The 19524-nt window shown below is 38.9% G+C and overlaps 1 protein-coding gene across 1 annotated transcript; it reads left to right on the top strand.

The window, feature by feature from the left end:
• The first annotated feature begins 508 nt into the window (after nucleotides 1-508).
• LOC127635258 (uncharacterized) lies at nucleotides 509-19522 on the top strand. The gene is made up of 5 exons (XM_052115167.1): nucleotides 509-1709; nucleotides 17023-17249; nucleotides 17444-17635; nucleotides 17748-17927; nucleotides 19198-19522. Exons 1-5 carry the CDS (start codon nucleotides 655-657, stop codon nucleotides 19221-19223), a joined length of 1680 nt encoding a protein of 559 aa, XP_051971127.1. The 5' UTR covers nucleotides 509-654; the 3' UTR covers nucleotides 19224-19522.
• The last annotated feature ends 2 nt before the right edge of the window (nucleotides 19523-19524 follow it).

Here is a 19524-nt window from a genome sequence, read left to right as displayed (position 1 = left end):
AGTGCTGATAATTTCCCACATACATTGCAAAATTAAAATACATGTCTTTAGGAGTTAAACTTTTATAATGAGGAAAGAAGTCCTTTTTACTTCAAAGCTACAATTTCACTTTTAATTTCCACATTCTAGTGTGTAAATAACTTTAACATTCAGCCACCTACTATTTGAGGCTGGTCAAATGTGGAGATCTATAGAAAAAATAATATAAATATTGATCTGTTTCTCATCCACACCTATCATATTACTTCTGAAGACATCGATTTAACCACTGGGGTCAAATGGATTACTTTTATGCTGCCTTTATGTGCTTTTCACAATTCTGGGCACCATTCACTTGTTTTGTAAATATATAAAAAAAATGTTTTGCAGAAGAAAGAACGGCACACATCTGGGATGACATGAGGGTGAGTAAATGACGAGGTGGTAACTGCACAGTAAACACTAGGTGGCGGTATGTGCTTACACCACTCCACCCGCCACTATATCAAAGACAAAGAAGAGAAACAAACTGAAAACATTAGTGGATGTGTGGAGATCCGTTAACAAGTCAGATAATCAGATGTTTTATGACGTGAAAAGGTTAGTCTGACGCCAGGAAACTTCAATCACACCCGTTTAAAAACATAATTGACTTAATCCGAGGATATTTTTCTGATGGATACAATGTTTGACCTAAAGTGTGAAAGCGACGAGGAAGAGATGGTGGCAGAGGAGCCCGTGTTAACAGCACAAATATCCAGGTGTGCAAACATTTCATCTGCAGATTTGGAGGAACTGGAGAACTTCAGATGCGAGGCTAATACAATAAGGCAAACCGTATGGGCTATCAACTGTTTTAAAACCTGGTTAAGTGAGAAAGAGATCAACATAGACCTGAAAACCGTCGAAAAATCCGAGCTCTGTCCAGTTTTGCGGGAATTTTACGGATCCATTCGGACTAGCAAGGGTGAACTGTACGGTGTCAGCAGCTACCTTGCGCTTCGGGGTGCATTGAACCGCTTCATCAATGAACCTCCCCTGAGTCGGGCGTGGAATCTGATGCAGGACACTGAATTCGTGTCCGCCAACAATGTTTTTAAAGGCGTTGTCAAACAGATGCGACGCTCAGGTAGGGGCAAAACGACACACTTTCCCCCGATCTCACCTGAAGACCAGCACATACTGAAACACTCGCCTGCACTAGACCCCGGCAACCCCAAAGGGCTGTTAAATAAGGTCTGGTATGACATCCAGTTGCATTTTGGACACCGTGGCAAGGAGGGCAACCGACACCTGCAACCGGACTCGTTTGCTCTGAATCGAGACTTAAACGGTTTAAGATATTTTACAATGACATTAAACGAGGAAACAAACAACCCATATGAAAAGAGCAGGAAAAATCGGAAGGGTGCTAATATGATTGAAGAGGCTGGAAACCCGCTGTGTCCAGTCGCCTCATTGGAGAAATATCTTCGCAAAATCCCTCCTGATGCAAAAGCATTTTATTTGCAGCCCAGAAAGAGGTATCTTGTCACCGATGACATCTGGTATACAGCTGTTCCTTTGGGAGTAAATCTTCTGTCCCAAATGCTGCCCAAAATATGTAAAAAGGCTGGGACGCGATCAATATATACTAACCACAGTATGCGGGTGACTGCGATTCAAAGACAAGGATCAAAGTCTGATCCGGTGTTGCAAACGACGGGGATCTTGCTACTGAGTTGGAACAGGTATGCTCTCCGGTTTATTGTTTGTATAAATAAAACCTACAGTATCACAAAGGATTTCAGAAAAAAAAAAAAAATACTCACCCTCATGCCATCTCAGATATTTATGACATTCATTCTTCTTCAGAACACAAATTAAGGTTTTTTTATAAGAGTATCTCAGCTCTATAGGCCCATACAGTGCAGGTGAATGGTGACTGGAACTTTGAAGATCCAAAAAGCACATAAAGGCATAAAAGTTATCCAAACAACTCCAGTGGTTTAATCCATGTCTTTAGAAGTGATATGTGTGGGTGAGAAACCCACCCAGTAGATGGTGATATTCACAACAAATGCGAATAGTCAAAAAATAAAAGAAGAATGTGGATGTGTAAATGAATGTTTACATTTATTGTAAAAAGACTTCAATATTGCTACGTTTCTCACCCACACATTTCGGGGACAAACGGCATCTGAGACTGTGATACTTAAAGTTTCTCGCTTGAGCCTTACAAAATGAATATGAATTTGGTTCACTGTGTTGGCATGCCTCTGAGTTTAAAGCCGCAATGGTTCTTTTCAGAGCTGCAGATCTTATTATTACTTGACGTTCTCCCTATTCTGTAATTTCAGGTATCTGGAGCTGCCGCCTTTGTTGTGATTGATCAATGTGCAAATAAAGTAACCAATTGCTGCTAAGGCGACCAGTGTCTTTGCCCAGGAAGTTGACAGGTCTATGGGTGGTCAGGTGTCTTTGAGTGACATTAATAGCTAAATTTGTCAGTAACTCGCTTCTCGATTTTCAGTGCTGTTGTAAGCTGGGAACGAGAAGATGTTCAAGGTCTTCCGAGTGGCATGTCCATGCCCAATACCGGTCTTGCGCTAAGAGGTATGAGGTCTCTTCTCCAAAGATGCGATGAAGATGTTGCCGGCATGTGACACACAGTTAGGCTTCTATAGCCTCTACTTTCTTGTCACCAAGATGGAACGGTGGGCTGAGGCACATTCTGGATTTGAGACACTTGACTCGGAATCTTGCGAGATGTTTGTCAATTTACTTGATGCATACTTTCATGTGCAGATAGCCTCTCATCTTAAGCCATTCTTGAAATTTACCTTCAAGGGCACTGCATACCATTTCAAAGTCCTGCCCTTCGGCAAAGTTGGCACGACATACACTTCAGACACGCGTCAAACGTGTGACGGAAGTCCAGCCTTCGACACTTGGATATGTGCGCAAACTAGTGTTGTTACCAAAATTTCAGGAGTCGTACCGATACCATTTCTTGTACCAAGGCAAAACAAAAACAGGTTACTGGACAACACTCTTTTATTAACAAATTTAACAAAACTTTAGCAGCAAAACTAAGAACAAAAATATCTTAAGTATGCAACACAATAATATGCCATTGAGCAAAACTAAGTTAAATATTTTATTTCTCAATTATAACAAAACTGTGCAATCAATGTATGCTTAAAGTATTTATTAAACAATTATTTAAGATTTGCTTCAACTTTTGCAACTTGGGCTTACAATATACCCTGCATCACTGAAAACTCTCTCCGATGAACAACTTGATGCAGCAATGCACAGATACTTCCTGGCACACTCAGATAGTTGAGGTAGTGTTTTCATATTTGTTTTCAACAAGCAAAGTTGTTCATCTTCCACGCTGACTTCTAGTATCTGGCTCTAAATCAAGAATTCACCTTGTAACTTATCATTTGCAGAAAGTGTTGATTGACTAGTGTTGCTTGAGGTAGTAGCCTCTCCTTTTTATTTTTTCACCCTGTATGCTGGAGAGCAGATGCTTGAGATCAGTATTCTTTGGTTTGTTTGATGGCCTCCTTTCACTTGACCCTTCTCCAGACAGAGGAGTGACATCAATTGTCCTCCCCTCATTCAAAAGACTTTCTCTGACTTCATCCTTAAGGACTACAAAACTGTCCTTAAACCTTGTATAAAGGTAAGTTGCAGTGCTCAAAAGAAGTTGCAGCTGAATGTCTTCATGACGATTCTTAAGATGTGCACTTATCTTTTTTTATCTTTTCCTTGACAGTGCTGCGGCCACCCTGTTTATTTCAATTGCTTTATTGACAGCAAGGTGGAGATGGTGCCCAAAACAAGGTATCCACGTGTACTTACAGGTGAAACTCGAAAAATTAGAATATCGTGCAAAAGTTCATTAATTTCAGTAATTCAACTTAAAAGGTGAAACTACTATATTATATAGACTCATTACAAGCAAAGTAAGATATTTCAAGCCTTTATTTGATATAATTTTGATGATTATGGCTTACAGCTTATGAAAACCCCAAATTCAGAATCTCAGAAAATTAGAATATTGTGAAAAGGTTCAGTATTGTAGTCTCAAAGTGTCACACTCTAATCAGCTAACCACCTGCAAAGGGTTCCTGAGCCTTTAAATGGTCTCTCAGTCTGGTTCAGTTGAATTCACAATCATGGGGAAGACTGCTGACCTGACAGTTGTGCAGAAAACCATCATTGACACCCTCCACAAGGAGGGAAAGCCTCAAAAGGTAATTGCAAAAGAAGTTGGATGTTCTCAAAGTGCTGTATCAAAGCACATTAATAGAAAGTTAAGTGGAAGGGAAAAGTGTGGAAGAAAAAGGTGCACAAGCAGCAGGGATGACCGTAGCCTGGAGAGGATTGTCAGGAAAAGGCCATTCAAATGTGTGGGGAGCTTCACAAGGAGTGGACTGAGGCTGGAGTTACTGCATCAAGAGCCACCACACACAGACGGGTCCTGGACATGGGCTTCAAATGTCAAACGTCTTACCTGGGCTAAAGAAAAAAGAACTGGTCTGTTGCTCAGTGGTCCAAAGTCCTCTTTTCTGATGAGAGCAAATTTTGCATCTCATTTGGAAACCAAGGTCCCAGAGTCTGGAGGAAGAATGGAGAGGCACACAATCCAAGATGCTTGAAGTCCAGTGTGAAGTTTCCACAGTCTGTGTTGGTTTGGGGAGCCATGTCATCGGCTGGTGTTGGTCCACTGTGCTTTATTAAGTCCAGAGTCAACGCAGCCGTCTACCGGGACATTTTAGAGCACTTCATGCTTCCTTCAGCAGACAAGCTTTATGGAGATGCTGACTTCATTTTCCAGCAGGACTTGGCACCTGCCCACACTGCCAAAAGTACCAAAACCTGGTTCAATGACCATGGTATTACTGTGCTTGATTGGCCAGCAAACTCGCCTGACATGAACCCCATAGAGAATCTATGGGGCATTGCTAAGAGAAAGATGAGAGACATGAGACCAAACAATGCAGAAGAGCTGAAGGCCTATTGAAGCATCTTGGTCTTCCATAACACCTCAGCAGTGCCACAGGCTGATAGCATCCATGCCACGCGCATTGAGGCAGTAATTAATGCAAAAGGGGCCCAAACCAAGTACTGAGTACATATGCATGATTATACTTTTCAGAGGGCCGACATTTCTGTATTTAAAATCCTTTTTTTTTATTGATTTCGTGTAATATTCTAATTTTCTGAGATTCTGAATTTGGGGTTTTCATAAGCTGTAAGCCATAATCATCAAAATTATATCAAATAAAGGCTTGAAATATCTTACTTTGCTTGTAATGAGTCTATATAATATATTAGTTTCACCTTTTAAGTTGAATTACTGAAATTAATGAACTTTTGCACAATATTCTAATTTTTCGAGTTTCACCTGAAAGGCTTTCTTGTTGTTTGAGGCGTGTCAAACTTACATTCTTAAATTTTTTCCTCAAAGGCCTCCATCAAACTCTCAGCTGCGTGTTCTGTATTTAGCCCACAACAGCCTAGACACCAGGACTGCAACTCCCAAGATTCAGTTATGTACTGCAGAGTTTCAGACATGAGTGTCTGCTGCTGTGTTTGTCCACAGATAAGTTGTACAAGTGTAGAGTGTTTTTTTCTGAGAAGGTGATTTATTAGGTCTTTGGTTTCATTATAGGTGTGAGGTATCTCTGTGTACATTAAATAATTTCTACTTGGCAGCTGGTTCTTGGGGTTGAACTGTTGGAGCATTTGCTGGAATCCACTTTTTTTCAACTGTATTGACATGAACTTTATTCATACATATTCTGCAATCGGTTCAGTTTTCTTACTTCGGCTGAATTTTTATCATATTTGACTTGGCGATTAAAAGCTTCAGAAATTGTTGGCTGTGTACAGTGCATCCGGAAAGTATTCACAACGCTTCACTTTTTCACATTTTGTTATGTTACAGCCTTGTTCCAAAATTGATGAAATTAATTATTTTCCTAAAAATTCTACAAACAATACTCCATAATGACAACGTGAAAGAAGTTTGTTTGAAATCTTAGCAAATTTATTAAAAATAAAAAACAAAGTATTCCCAGCCTTTGCCATGACACTCAAAATTGAGCTCAGGTGCATCCTGTCTCCACTGATCATCCTTGAGATGTTTCTAGAACTTGATTGGAGTCCACCTGTGGTAAATTCAGTTGATTGGACATGATTTGGAAAGGCACACACCTCTCTATATAAGGTCCCACAGTTAACCGTGCATGTCCGAGCACAAACCAATCCATGAAGTCCAAGGAATTGTCTGTAGACCTCGGAGACATGATTGTATCGAGGCACAGATCTGGGGAAGGGTACAGAAAAATGTCTGCAGCATTGAAGGTCCCAATGAGCACAAGCGCCTCCATCATCCGTAAATGGAAGAAGTTTGGAACCACCAGGACTCTTCCTAGAGCTGGCCGCCCGACCAAACTGAGCGATCGGGGGAGAAGGGCCTTAGTCAGGGAGATGACCAAGAACCCGATGGTCGCTCTGACCAAGATCCAGCATTTCTCTGTGGAGAGAGGAGAACCTTCCAGAAGAACAACCATCTCTGCAGCACTCCACCAATCAGGCCTGTATGGTAGAGTGGCCAGACGGAAGCCACTCCTCAGTAAAAGGCACATGACAGCCCACATGGAGTTTGCCTAAAGGCACCCGAAGGACTCAGACCATGAGAAACAAAATTCTCTGGTCTAATGAAGCAAAGATTGAACTCTTTGGCCTGAATGCAAGCGTCACGTCTGGAGGAAACCAGGCACCACTCATCACCTGGCCAATACCATCCCTACAGTGTATGGAGCCAGAAATATGCCAAAACAATTTGAATTTGAATTGTGTAAATTTCAATTATAGACTTTTGAATTATAAGTGTGATTTTGCCAAATGAAATATTACGTTGTATTTTAAATTGGTTTGAATTTGATTTTTTTTTAAACTCCAATCCTGGACATTTCATATTTAACCAAATTGAATAGTTTTTTTTAAGGCACAATTTTATAAATATGTGTTTTCAAACAGCAAATTTTTGGTTCTGAATTCTTACACTGTAAATATCCCATTTTAAAAAATACAGCTTCAAGTTTTCAAGATGAAGAAATTCAGAACACCAAATTCAATATTCTAAGATCTACAGAAAGTGGGTCAGAGATCAAGCTTCCGTGTTCCACAGGGAAGAGTAGAGGGTCTCGGAAAAGTCGAACGGAGCATTTTGGCCAATTACAGGTCGAGGTGCAATAATTCTCTGGCATGAGCGTGATTCAAAAGGTCGCAATTCTGACCATGAAGTGGTTCTTAAACTTGTATGATTTATATTTTTATGGTTAGCACATTAGCACATTCTCAGCACATGAGACTTTTTCTAAGCGGTCTCTGGTATTTGTTTTGGTATAAAGTATATTTCGTATGAAAGTGATTAGTATGCGTAAGAGAAAGCATCACATATAACTCAATAATGAATTTCATTCTGTGATCGGAATCCACATAAGATCCAAGTCGGATGTTATTTCAAGCACTTGTTGGTGTTTGTAAGTGCGTTTTGAGCTCAAGACATGAACATCACGAATGATCATTCAGATGTGTGTGATTTAGCAGGCGTGATTACATTATACGATTAATTTCATGCAAATTGTAGGCTTATTGGAAGGCATTTAATGGCTTATTTACACACCGAACTCCAACAAACATCACAAAAATTCCAGAAAATGATGGCAAGCCTTTAGGCATTCTTCTAATAGGCTAATTTGAGTCAATTGGAGGTACCTGTGGATATATTTAAAGGCCTACCTTTAAACTCAGTGCCTCTGTGCTTGACATCATGGGAAAATCAAAAGAAATCAGCCAAGACCTCATAATTTTTTTTTTGGCAAATCAATCCCAGAATAACAGCAAAGTACCTTGTGAAGATGCTGGAGGGAACAGGTAGACGAGTATCTATATTCACTGTAAAATGAATCCTATATCAACATAACCTGAAAGGCTGCTCAACCGCCATACATAAGCCAGACTACAGTTTGCAAGTGCACATGGGGACAAAGGTCTTGTAATCTATTAAGTTAAAGCTCTGTCACAAATGGGTCTTCCATATGGACAATGACCCCAAGCATAACTCCAAAGTTGTAGTAAAATGGACAACAAAGTCAAGGTATTGGAGTGAACATCACAAAGCCCAGACTTCAATCTGATCTGGCAGAACTGAAAAAGCATGTGAGAGCAAGGAGGCCTATAAAGTTGACTCCGTTACACCAGTTCTGTCTGGAGGAATGGGCCAAAATTCCAGCAACTTAATGTGAGAAGCTTGTGGAAGGATACCCAAAATGTTTGACCCAAGTTAAACAATTTAAAGGCAATGCTACCAAATACTAACTTCTGACCCACTGGAAATGTGATGAAAGAAATAAAAGTTGAAATAAATCATTCTCTCTACAATTATTCTGAAATTTCGCATTCTTAAAATAAAGTAGTGATCCTAACTGACCTAAGACAGGAATTGTTTTCTACGATTAAATTTCAGGAATGGTGAACAACTGAGTTTAAATATATTTGGCTATGGTGTATGTAAACTTCTGACGTATTGTCCTTTTGTTAGTTGGCGGATGAAGTATTCCATTTCAGAAGTGTAGACCAAGGTGATTAAGTCAGAGATCAGTGAAGTGCATCGCAGTTCATCTGGACGGTCATTTCGGTGAGGTCTACATTAGTGGACTTAGGTCCAAGTTTCAGGCAGTGGCATATGAAGTATCCCATGTCTTATGGTTGGCGAAGTCCATCGTAATAGACTGAAGTGGTAGAAGGTCACTTAACAACAGTGGAGCAAGACCATTGAAAGCTTTGTACATATTTAACAAAATGTTTTAATTAATACAAAATTTAACAGGTAGCCAATGTAACAATGATAAAATGGGGCTAATATGATCATATTTCTTGGTTCTAGTGAGCACTCTGGATGCTGCATTTTGAACAAATTGAAGTATATTTATTGAACTTGCTGGACATCCTCCCAGTAATAAATAACAATCTAATCTTGAGGTCAAGAGTGCATGGATTAGTTTTTAGGGATGCACCGATCCGATACCTGGATCGTTATCGGCTCCGATACTGACATTTTTAAATGGATCGGGTATCGGTCCGATGAGCCCGATCCAAACCGATGTGTGTTAAAAAAAAATTACATAAAAGAACCATAAAAACACCATTAAAGTAGTTCATATGACTCATGCATTTTATTCAAAGCCACTTGAAGACGTGCGATAGCTCTGTTAATCACAAAAGGCTGTGTTTAATAAGTAAATATATAAAATTCACACGCAGCTCCAGTGCGTCAGTGAATGGCACTGATCTGTTTACACACACACGCACACCTATTTTTAGCCTTCACGTGGTGTGCAATATTTGAGCGCTACTCACAAACAACATCTCTAATGTAGATGCTCAAAAGTTCGGTTCACTTATAATATGCAATTAGAACATTTTTACCAGAATTTGAATAAGTAAATTAAACTACTGTGAACTTGCCTATAAACAGACACATACAGGACTTCCTGGAGAGTTCAGAATGTCAAAATAAAAGGGGTTCAAAGTTAAAGGTGCACGATTGAGATATATTTTTATTATAATATATTATTATCATTTGTTTGCAATTTCTAACAATATTTAAGTTGAATGGGTTCCAAAAAATAACTGTGTGAATGAAAAGTGGACTGATGCCTTACAACTAAATTGAACAAAAAAAGAGATCTGAATCCTTTAAAGTCCAGATACAAGTTGACATTTTTTTGGCAAAAAAAATAAATAATTGCTTCTTTTCTGCTGATGATTTATACTGGAATTACTGTTAATTTGCTGCTACATTATTGAGTATACTTGTTAATAATAAAGTGTTTCTTAATAAGCTATACATTTATATTGAAATAATGTGTAGTTAGAGGTTTGTGTTTCTTTATATATTAAAGAGTGGTGGTGGCGTAGTGGGCTAAAGCACATAACTGTTAATCAGAAGGTCGCTGGTTCGATCCCCACAGCCACCACCATTGTGCCCTTGAGCAAGACACTTAACTCCAGGTTGCTTCGGGGGGATTGTCCCTGTAATAAGTGCACTGTAAGTCGCTTTGGATAAAAGCGTCTGCCAAATGCATAAATGTAAATGTAAAGAGTACTCCCAATTAGTTCCACACAATTGTAAACTGATTATGCAAGAAAGCAACACAGGTATCTGATCAGGCCAATACTGAGATTTCCGATATCTGAATCAGATCAAAAGAGAAAAATTGGTATCTGTGCATCCCTATTAGTTTTTGGGCATCAGCAGCAGAGAGCATGTGTTGTAATTTAGCAATATTTCTGAGGTGGAAGAATGCTGTTCTACAAACATTAGAAATGAGATTTTCAAAGGACAGATGAGGTATCAAATATAACACCGAAGTTCTTTGCTGTAGAAGACAACATAACAGTACATCCATCGAGAGTCAAATTATATTTTAGCTGCTTATTTTTGAGGTTTTTTCATCCATTAATTAGGATCACTGTTTTGTCAGAATTGAGTAAAAGGACTTTTCTGACCATCCAATCTTTGATTTCATTGATACACTCTGCTAATTTGGAGATTTGTGAAATTTCATTGGGTTTCAAAGAAATATAAATTTGGGAATCGTAACGGTGGAAATTATTCCATGATTCCTGATAATATCTCCCAGTAGGGCTGCTCGATTGAAATGAAAACTGCACTGGGTAGGGAAGAGGCTATTGTCATATGATAATTATGTTATAATTATACGTAATTATACATTACGTATGATAGTCAAATAAAGGGAAGCCTCCATCTTCATCATTAACAGCAGGGGTGCTCACACTTCAATGGAATGAGATCTACTTTTTCATTATGTTATTACAGTAAGATCTACCATGTACAATATAGACTATACATTATCACAGTACCAAAACTTTTTTAACAATAGTAGGCTGTCAAGTAAACATTCAGAATGAAATGCAACATAAAACTACTACTGGTCTTTTCTGCATGATTACATTACATGAATACATGAATACTTTTTAAAGATACAAAAGTTACCCAGTCAAGAGCAGTGAGTGTTTACTCATTTTCTTGTTATTGTTGTTTGATTTTTTTAGTTATTGACTTTTATTCAATCTGCTTGTCCATTCGGGCAAGGAAAATTATCTTTCACTTGACAAGTGGACAGTTTGATTTAAATATTCTTTTAGATTTTTTTCTTCTGCAATATAGCTTCTAAAGTAAATGTACATAGTTTGTAAGGAGTTTTAGATATTATTTTGGAAAACAGGCCAAAAAAAAAGACTAATCAAAAACGTGTATAATGGGCTAAGACTACACTCTCACCTTTATGTTCACTTCGATCCATCCAACTCACAAAAAACGAACTTTCTCTTAATAGAGCGAATCGCCGATTTTCTTCATGATAAGTTACACACAGTGAACGTGACACATATTATGATTCACTACATCGTGAGCCATTACGTTATAATCTAGCTGCAGCAAATGGCGTGAGTGATGAGCGTCCTCAAGCCAGAGTGTGCATCTGCTGGGAGAAGATTCAATTTTCACCTACTGTTGCACTTGTGTACACAGTAGTGTGACAATAAAGTGATTTGATTGAATCTCTTCCTCAGTCACTTCATGCAACTCCTAGATGCGGTGCTGATTGCACAGCGAAATGCCAGTTTCAGAGTTTTTTTTCATAACCCACTTACTTATTATTTGAACTTTAACCCTTTAAGACCTAAGGGCATTTTTACAATTCATTTTCCGTCTGGTTTTATTTACTAAAAAAGCTTGTAAAACATCAACCCTGTTGTGCACAGACAATTGACACACCTCTTTTTTTTCAAGACAAATTGGACTTTCAGCATATTTGTGTTGCATTGATGTCACCTGAATGTAAAATAAGTTATGGGACCATAAAGACAAATGAAAAAATAAAACGGAAATTGAATCACTCAAATATTTATTGAAATCACACACAAATAAATAAAAGCTAAGCAAATTTCCTCTGGAAAACAGTTTGTTCATGTCTTTGGAGTCCTGGAGCACAGGAATAAACATCGTAACTTCTACAGAACCAAAACTATTTACATTTTTCCAAAAAAAGTCCAGGCGTTTTTTGCCTCACGCGCGTCTCTCTCTCTCTCTCTCTCTCTCTCAATTCAATTTCAATTTCAAATTTGCTTTATTAGCATGACTGTGTAACACAATGTTGCCAAAGCATCAACATATTATATATAAATAATAAAACAAACAGACAAACAAACAAAACATATATGTATAAATCATGTCACATGTAGCATTGTAAATAGATGGATAAATAAATATACACACACTGTATAAATAAATACATTGGGTCACTCTAGAGAATTAGCTGTCTCTGGCGTTGTGAATAGCTAGCACATATTTAGCCGCTAGTGCAGCTGTATTATCATCTTCTCCGAGTAAGAAGGACATTTTTTCAGTGTCACTCAGTTCATAGAATGATGGGATCAAGGCTTCAAATTTGGGCAGAAACGTTTCTCTTATATTGCTATATTTCGAGCAAAAGAGCAGAAAGTGTTCCTCATCCTCTATGTGCTGTAGATCACAATGTCTACAGATCCTCTGCTCTCTCTCTGTCCATGTTTGTCTACGTCTTCCTCTCTCTATCTCTAGGTCATGGTCACTTAATCTGTATTTGGAGAGGATTTGTCTTTCTTTAAAATGTTTAATAAATAGATAACTGGCCAATTTAGTGGTTCTATTGAGGGTCGAGTAACATTGGAGTTTATTCTGGAGGTCAAAATGTGCTTTTAATGATTTATCATGAGTGTCTTTTAGATTTGTGTGGATTTCTTTAATAATAATTTTGGGGCTGTAGCTGTGGTCAATAGGGAGTATAGTCTGATGGACGAGTTGAAGAGCGAGTGTGTTCAGAGGATGAGGTTCTGCTGAGGATTCATTGGCAGGAGGGCTTTATATTGCACTGACTCTGGATCAGACTGATGGAGGTGATGCCAGAACTGAACACATCTCTTCTGGATCTCAATGTTCAGCGGGTACAGGCCTAGCTCGGCCCTGCAGGCGGCGGTGGACGTGTTTCTGTGGACCCCTAAAATATTTTTGGCAATTTCCAATTGTAATTTTTCTACTGGTGTTTTATCCCAATTTTTAAAATTTAGTACTGGTCCCCAAATTTCACATCACTCTCTCTCTCTCTCTCTCTCTCTCTCTCTCTCTCTCTCCTCAAAACTGCTTTGCCGTGCGTCTCTCTCTCTCTCCTCAAAACTACTTTGCCATGAGTCTCTTTCTCTCTCTCCTCAAAACTACTTTGCCTTGAGTCTCTTTCTCTCTCTCCTCAAAACTACTTTGCCGTGCGTTTCTCTCTCCACAATATCAGAGCTTGGTTCATGCGTAGTGACGCACACCAACGTGGAAGACGGATCAGCCTGTCATTGGTCAACAACCTCACGCAAAGCATCATGTGATATCCAAAATGGCAGCTAGCATCGAGCTAGCGGCAAAAATGATGGAGAATTGATAAATTATGGACATCAAGTGGATAAATCTTGGATGTAAGTGTTTGGATTTATTGCTGAAAAACTCCGAAAAGAGGCACAAGTTCCGGGCTGGATAGAAAACCTTCTGTAAAGGCTACAAAGACACCAAAGACACCCCCGTGATGGCTAGCTCGTTAGCTTTCTGCTGGAAAAAACGGTAAGAAAATCGATAAAACTTTCATCAAATTATATAAATATTTATCAGAGGTGCCGTGTGACGTCGTGGACGATACCGTCGGGCTCTGAGGGTTAATAAATGATGCTTTAAATATATAACTCTGGGGTGTTTAATTGTGAAATATAATGTGGCACAATAATCGTTTTTATCTCAATTATCTTGTTTTCATAATCGTTGGAAGTCAAAATCGTAATTGAAAATCAAATTTGATTAAATGCCCAACCCTATCTCCCAGGGAAAGCATATATAAGGAGAAGAGCAGAGGCCCTAAAACGGATCCCTGTGGCACCCCATACTTTTGTATGATTTGACAATTCCTCTTTTACACCGACAAAGTGGTAGTGGTCTGCTAAATAAGACCTAAACCATGCTAATGCAAGTCCACAAATGCCAACATAATTTCCAAGCCTATCCAAGAAAATTTTGTGATCTATGGTGTCAAAGGCTGCACTAAGATCTAAAAGGACTAGAAAAGAAATGCAGCCGCGATCAGATAGTAAGAGCAAGTCATTTGTAATTCTGATAAGTGCAGTTTCTGTTCTGTGATGGGGCCTAAATCCTGACTGAAAATGTTCATATACAGCTCTGGAAAAAATTAAAGAGACCACTGCAAAATTATCACCGATCCTCCACAAGATTTCACAGTGGGTGCGAGACACTGTGGCTTTAAAGCCTCTCCAGGTCTCTGTCTAACCATTAAATGACCAGGTGGATGATTGGTGACATTCTGGTGGTGCTTCAGCAAGGCTGGAATCGGGTATATTCGCCTTTGTGAAGGACACATGCATCAAGCCACATTAAGCATTATTTGGAGCGCATCCAAACTAATGATCTGTAATAATTTAATTTACAATTAGTGTTTTGGTTGAAGGAGATCTTATGTTTAGTAGCCCTACCTTTAACTGAGGCTTATCTTCAATTTATTATTATTTATTTTTTTAAGTTTGACCTTAATAAAAAATGTCTTAGTGAGGGGTATATTTTTGGTAGTTAGGGGAACAGTCTCTAAATGATATCTAGGTGATACAGTCTCTGTGTTGTAGTTTATGTGACCTGTGTGACATCTCAAGGCAGCTTACAGACTGATAGTTAAGCCATTCTGTCTGTTTCCTGATCTGGGTCCCAGTTAGTCAAATAATGTGACTATTAAGATTATGAGCCAAATTACTAGAGGAGAGAGGCACCTTACTTGGAGGGATGGAGTTTAGCAGGTCTACCCCAGAAACTCTTCCAATTGTCTATAAATCCTATGCTATTCTCTGGACACCACTCAGACATCAAGCAATTCAGTGACACTAATCTACTATAAACCTCATCACCACGATGGGCCAGAGCACATTACAGTGTCTGACATCGTTTTTGCAAGTTCACACACCTCTTTAACATTATCTCTAGTGATCTCCGACTGGAGATACCGGACATCATTTGTGCCAACATGAATAACAACTTTAGGAAATCTGCATTTGGCATTAGATTAGATTAGATTAGAGCGCAAAGCCCTGCAGAGGATAGTGAGGACAGCTGAAAAGATCATTGGGGTCTCTCTTCCCTCCATCAAAGACATTTACAAAAAACACTGTATCCGCAAAGCAACCAGCATTGTGGTCGACCCCACACACCCCTCACACAAACTCTTTACCCTCCTCCCGTCTGGCAAGAGGTACCGAAGCATTCGGGCCCTCACGGCCAGACTGTGTAACAGCTGCTTCCCCCAAGCCATCAGACTCCTCAATACTCAGAGACTGAGTTGCACTTTAATTACTGTCACTTTATAACTGTCTGCTACCCCAATAACTGCTATGTGCATAGAACATTATCTCATAGTATATTATGTATACGTTTTTTTTTTTTTTTTTTTAGAAACTGTCATCTTTTTGCACTACTGTGTACTGGTCGGCGCTGCACTTTGTCTATTGTCCTGTTCATTGTCAGAAATTTGTTGTACTGTCCCGTACTTTTTGCACATGTTTGCACGTGCACTTTATATAGGTATACATAGGTATTTTATATAGGTATTTTATTTCGTTGTGTAGTCTCATGTGGTCCTGTGTTGGTCCTTTGTTGTTTTTATGTAGCACCATGGTCCTGGAGGAACGTTGTCTCATTTTGCTGTGTACTGTACTAACTGTATATGGTTGAAACGGCAATAAAAACCACTTGACTTGAGATGGCACTTGTAAATTGTATCTGATGTCAGATGCCCATGCCCCCAAAATACAATTAACAATAGTGGCATATAGTAACAATAGTCTGTATTTCCATGTTCCTTACAATATAATCGCAATTATGTCAGCTAAAGATCATGGGCTGTCCTGCATTGTCTTCACCAAAGTGTGAATGGATATAGTTTTCTTCACTACCCTGTGTGGCTAGTGTCTTTGCCACTTTTCTTCCTTATATTGTTATTTTTATCATCCGCCTTCCTATTTGTCTATATGAAGGGAAAGTTATGTCAATGCCTTTAACTACCCTACTGGCAAGTAGGCATTGCTAGTGCATGCAGATCGGCAGCATAGTGCCGGCAACTGAAGCAGCATTGAAATTACCAACTTGAAAGGGAACGGTACGTTACAACTGTATCTCTATTTCCCTGAAAGGAGAAATGAGATGTTGTGTACGCTGACTGCTCTGCTCTTCCAATTGTAAAGGATTCAAGAGATTCACTCTCTTTCCTTAAGTCGAAAAGCATCAATCTCTATCTGCCAAATTGGCATGATTTTAAAGGGCTTCAGAGATCATTACTCCTAGCACATTGTCTCATTCCCTCGTTTTAAGGAACCAGGGTTACAGTTGTTACTATACCATTTTGTTTATTGGGATTTTTTTAATTATTACTTGCTGTAAAGGTATAATGGAAAAGAGGAGGTGAGAACCGGCTTGACAATATAAATAATATTTTAATGAAGAACTGAACCAAAAGACAAACACACGCACTGGTGTCGGACAGCTGTCCGTAACTCTCTCTCTGTCGCACTGCCGTCTCCAGTCGGCCCTTATACCTCTTGGGCTAATCAGTCCAATTAAGGGCCAGGTGTGTGGAATCACAACCCAGCCCCGGCCTCCGCCCTGCCACACTGGCAATTTAAAGAATTATAGAGCATTTAGATGTCGTCACATTCAGTTTGTAATGGCACAGTTAAAACATGCAGTGTTTTTTACAAATGAAAATAAGACAAGTGGCAGTGACAATGTACATGGCAGTAACATTGTCAGTGCATTGTTTATATTCTACATATTTATTATAACTAGGAATTATTATATGATGTTCTGTGATTATTTTCCAACAGTGTTCAAGTTGGGGTGAGACCTCAATGCCAGCAGGAATCTGCTCCAAGCAAGCCAAGCATTGAGATGGACTCCAGCTCTACAAAACAGGATACCTGTGAGACGCCTGTGAACAGCTACAGCTTGATAAAACAAGAGGCAGTTACTGAAGCCATCAAGTGTGAAAATACAAATTCAGAGGCTGCCAGTGATGCTGAGCAGGACAACACTCAGAGCAGTGCCATTTCCTGTATGTCATTATTCATTTACTGATGATCAATGTAAATGAGCTCATTAGCATTATAATTACAATTATTACGATGATGGGATGTAAATTGTTAGGATTTATGAATAATAGGAAGCTCGAAATTTTTTTTTAAAAGTAATGTGACCCCAAACATGCAAGCAAATTTGGATTCATTGACAGTCTCTCTTGCTCCATAGCAAATATTCCTAATGAAGGTGAACCCTCTAGTATGATGCAGACCATCACCAGACTTCAGTGTCTGCTGGAGAGCAAAAAAGAGAGAATTGAAGCTCTGGAGAAACAGGTTCAGGATCTACAGGAGGATCGCAAGTTCCTCCGCACACAGATCGAGAACCTCACCAGCGCTCGTGTGGTTCACGTCCCAGAAGGTGTGGTTTCCTTGATTGTTCATAAATGTTAAATGTTACGTTTCTATATTATATACTGTAGCATTGGCACTTGCTCATTGCTCTTGTTTACTACTATGCTCAATATCTACAGCGAGCACATCAATGTTGTCAGAGTCCAGGCCGCACAAGAGACAGAGGAAGAGTTCCTCCAGCACATATGACACTGAAGAAAGTGTCTCTGATGAATCTGTGAGCACTGCTTCATCAGAGTCCAACAGCAACAAGAAAAAAAGACGACACAAGAACAAGAAACAGAAGAAAGGGAGGAGAGGTACACAACACGTTTACATGAGAATGCAGAATGTTTTTGCAGCGTCGGATGTGTATCTGGATGGTTATTCATGAAGTTTAAATGCAGGCCTGCATGATTTGGTCAGAAATGTTATTGTGATTATTTTGATCAATAATGCAAATAAGATTTAAGTTGTGATATGATACATTTATATTTCAAATTGCCTCTTGGTTATCAAGGCTAAAAGAATGTTGGCCTCTTGCAGTGGACCAAAAAGTGAATCAAGTGAAAAAAGCATGTTATTGATGCATTCACATAGTACCTGCTCTTTAAAGTGCACTCCATCTCTTTTTAGTTCACTTTAGTTTCTGTCTCTGTCATCTTTACATTCACACTTGTTCTTAAAGAACCCAGAGAAATGTATGATTGAATCATAACATTGAATATTTGTGTTTATTATACAACAGTTATCTAACTATGTTGTTGTTTCATCGCTGTTAAGCGGCATCACTAGACGATTGGATGTGACATCTCAAGATGTGACATCTCAAGGCAGCTTACAGACTGATAGTTAAGCCATTCTGTCTGTTTCCTGACCTGGGTCCCAGTTAGTCAAATAATGTCACTATTAAGATTATGAGCCAAATTACTAGAGGAGAGAGGCACCTTCCTTGGAGGGATGGAGTTTAGCAGGTCTATCCCAGAAACTCTTCCAATTGTCTATAAATCCTATGCTATTCTCTGGACACCACTCAGACATCAAGCAATTCAGTGACAATAATCTACTATAAACCTCATCACCACGATGGGCCAGAGCACATTACAGTGTCTGACTTTATCTAACTATGTTTTTGTTTCATCGCTGTTAAGCGGCATCACTAGACGATTGGATAAAATCCTTAAGCTACATATTTAATTTTTAAAAAACATTTTATAACTACGATGCTTCTGTATGTGCTTTCTAAAAAAGCTAATTTACAATCTGGTGATGTCCTCTGTCCACAAAACCCTGGTGTTGTTGCGCTAGGTTACATTAGATTTGTGTAGTTTTTAGGTGCAAAAAAAAAAAATACAAAATCTTGGAATTAAACAAATGTATAAATAAATCAGAGCACTTTATGTTGAAAATGCATGCTACAAGCAAAGTGATCATTTTGTTTTCAAATCAATTCAATGAATTGTGGAGCCCTAATTAAAGGTTAAAATAGTCTTTGAAGCACATTTTAATGGTAAATCCACCTCAAAGAGTGAACATATTGGTTAAAAAAATACTATTTTGATGAGTTGTGTATGACATTTTTTCCAACAGGACGTGTCTCCCGCTGCGACTGGTGATAGAGCGAGACTCACTCTTACACAAAACAGACCAGGACTATTCTGGACACAGGAAGCAGTAAATGGACATCTTTATATACAGTATATCCTCCTTCAAACCTTTCAGACTTCAGAGAAGAGTTGACAAAAAGGGGTGGAAGAGTTAATCAAATGTTGTTTGGACTTGTTTTCTTTATAGAGATTGATGTTATGACTGGTTTAAAACACTACTAAATGCTACTGATCTACTGAACACAGTTATGGTAGTATTTGTGTGCTGGGGGATTATACAACACATTAACTGCAAACTGTTTGGGATAAT

The sequence above is a fragment of the Xyrauchen texanus genome, chromosome 42 (genome assembly GCF_025860055.1).
Source record: "Xyrauchen texanus isolate HMW12.3.18 chromosome 42, RBS_HiC_50CHRs, whole genome shotgun sequence".
In the NCBI taxonomy this organism is placed as follows: Eukaryota; Metazoa; Chordata; class Actinopteri; order Cypriniformes; family Catostomidae; genus Xyrauchen; species Xyrauchen texanus.
Note: the sequence above shows the minus strand (reverse complement) of the source record. Positions and strands in the feature narration are given on the sequence as shown.

Bases quoted from the DNA above. Each gene is read 5' to 3' on its own strand.
- LOC127635258 (XM_052115167.1), top strand. From the start codon at position 655: ATGGATACAATGTTTGACCTAAAGTGTGAAAGCGACGAGGAAGAGATG. The intron at 1,710-17,022 runs GTATGCTCTCCG...ATTTTCCAACAG, and splicing joins TTGCTACTGAGTTGGAACAG to TGTTCAAGTTGGGGTGAGAC. The intron at 17,250-17,443 runs GTATGTCATTAT...CTTGCTCCATAG, and splicing joins TCAGAGCAGTGCCATTTCCT to CAAATATTCCTAATGAAGGT.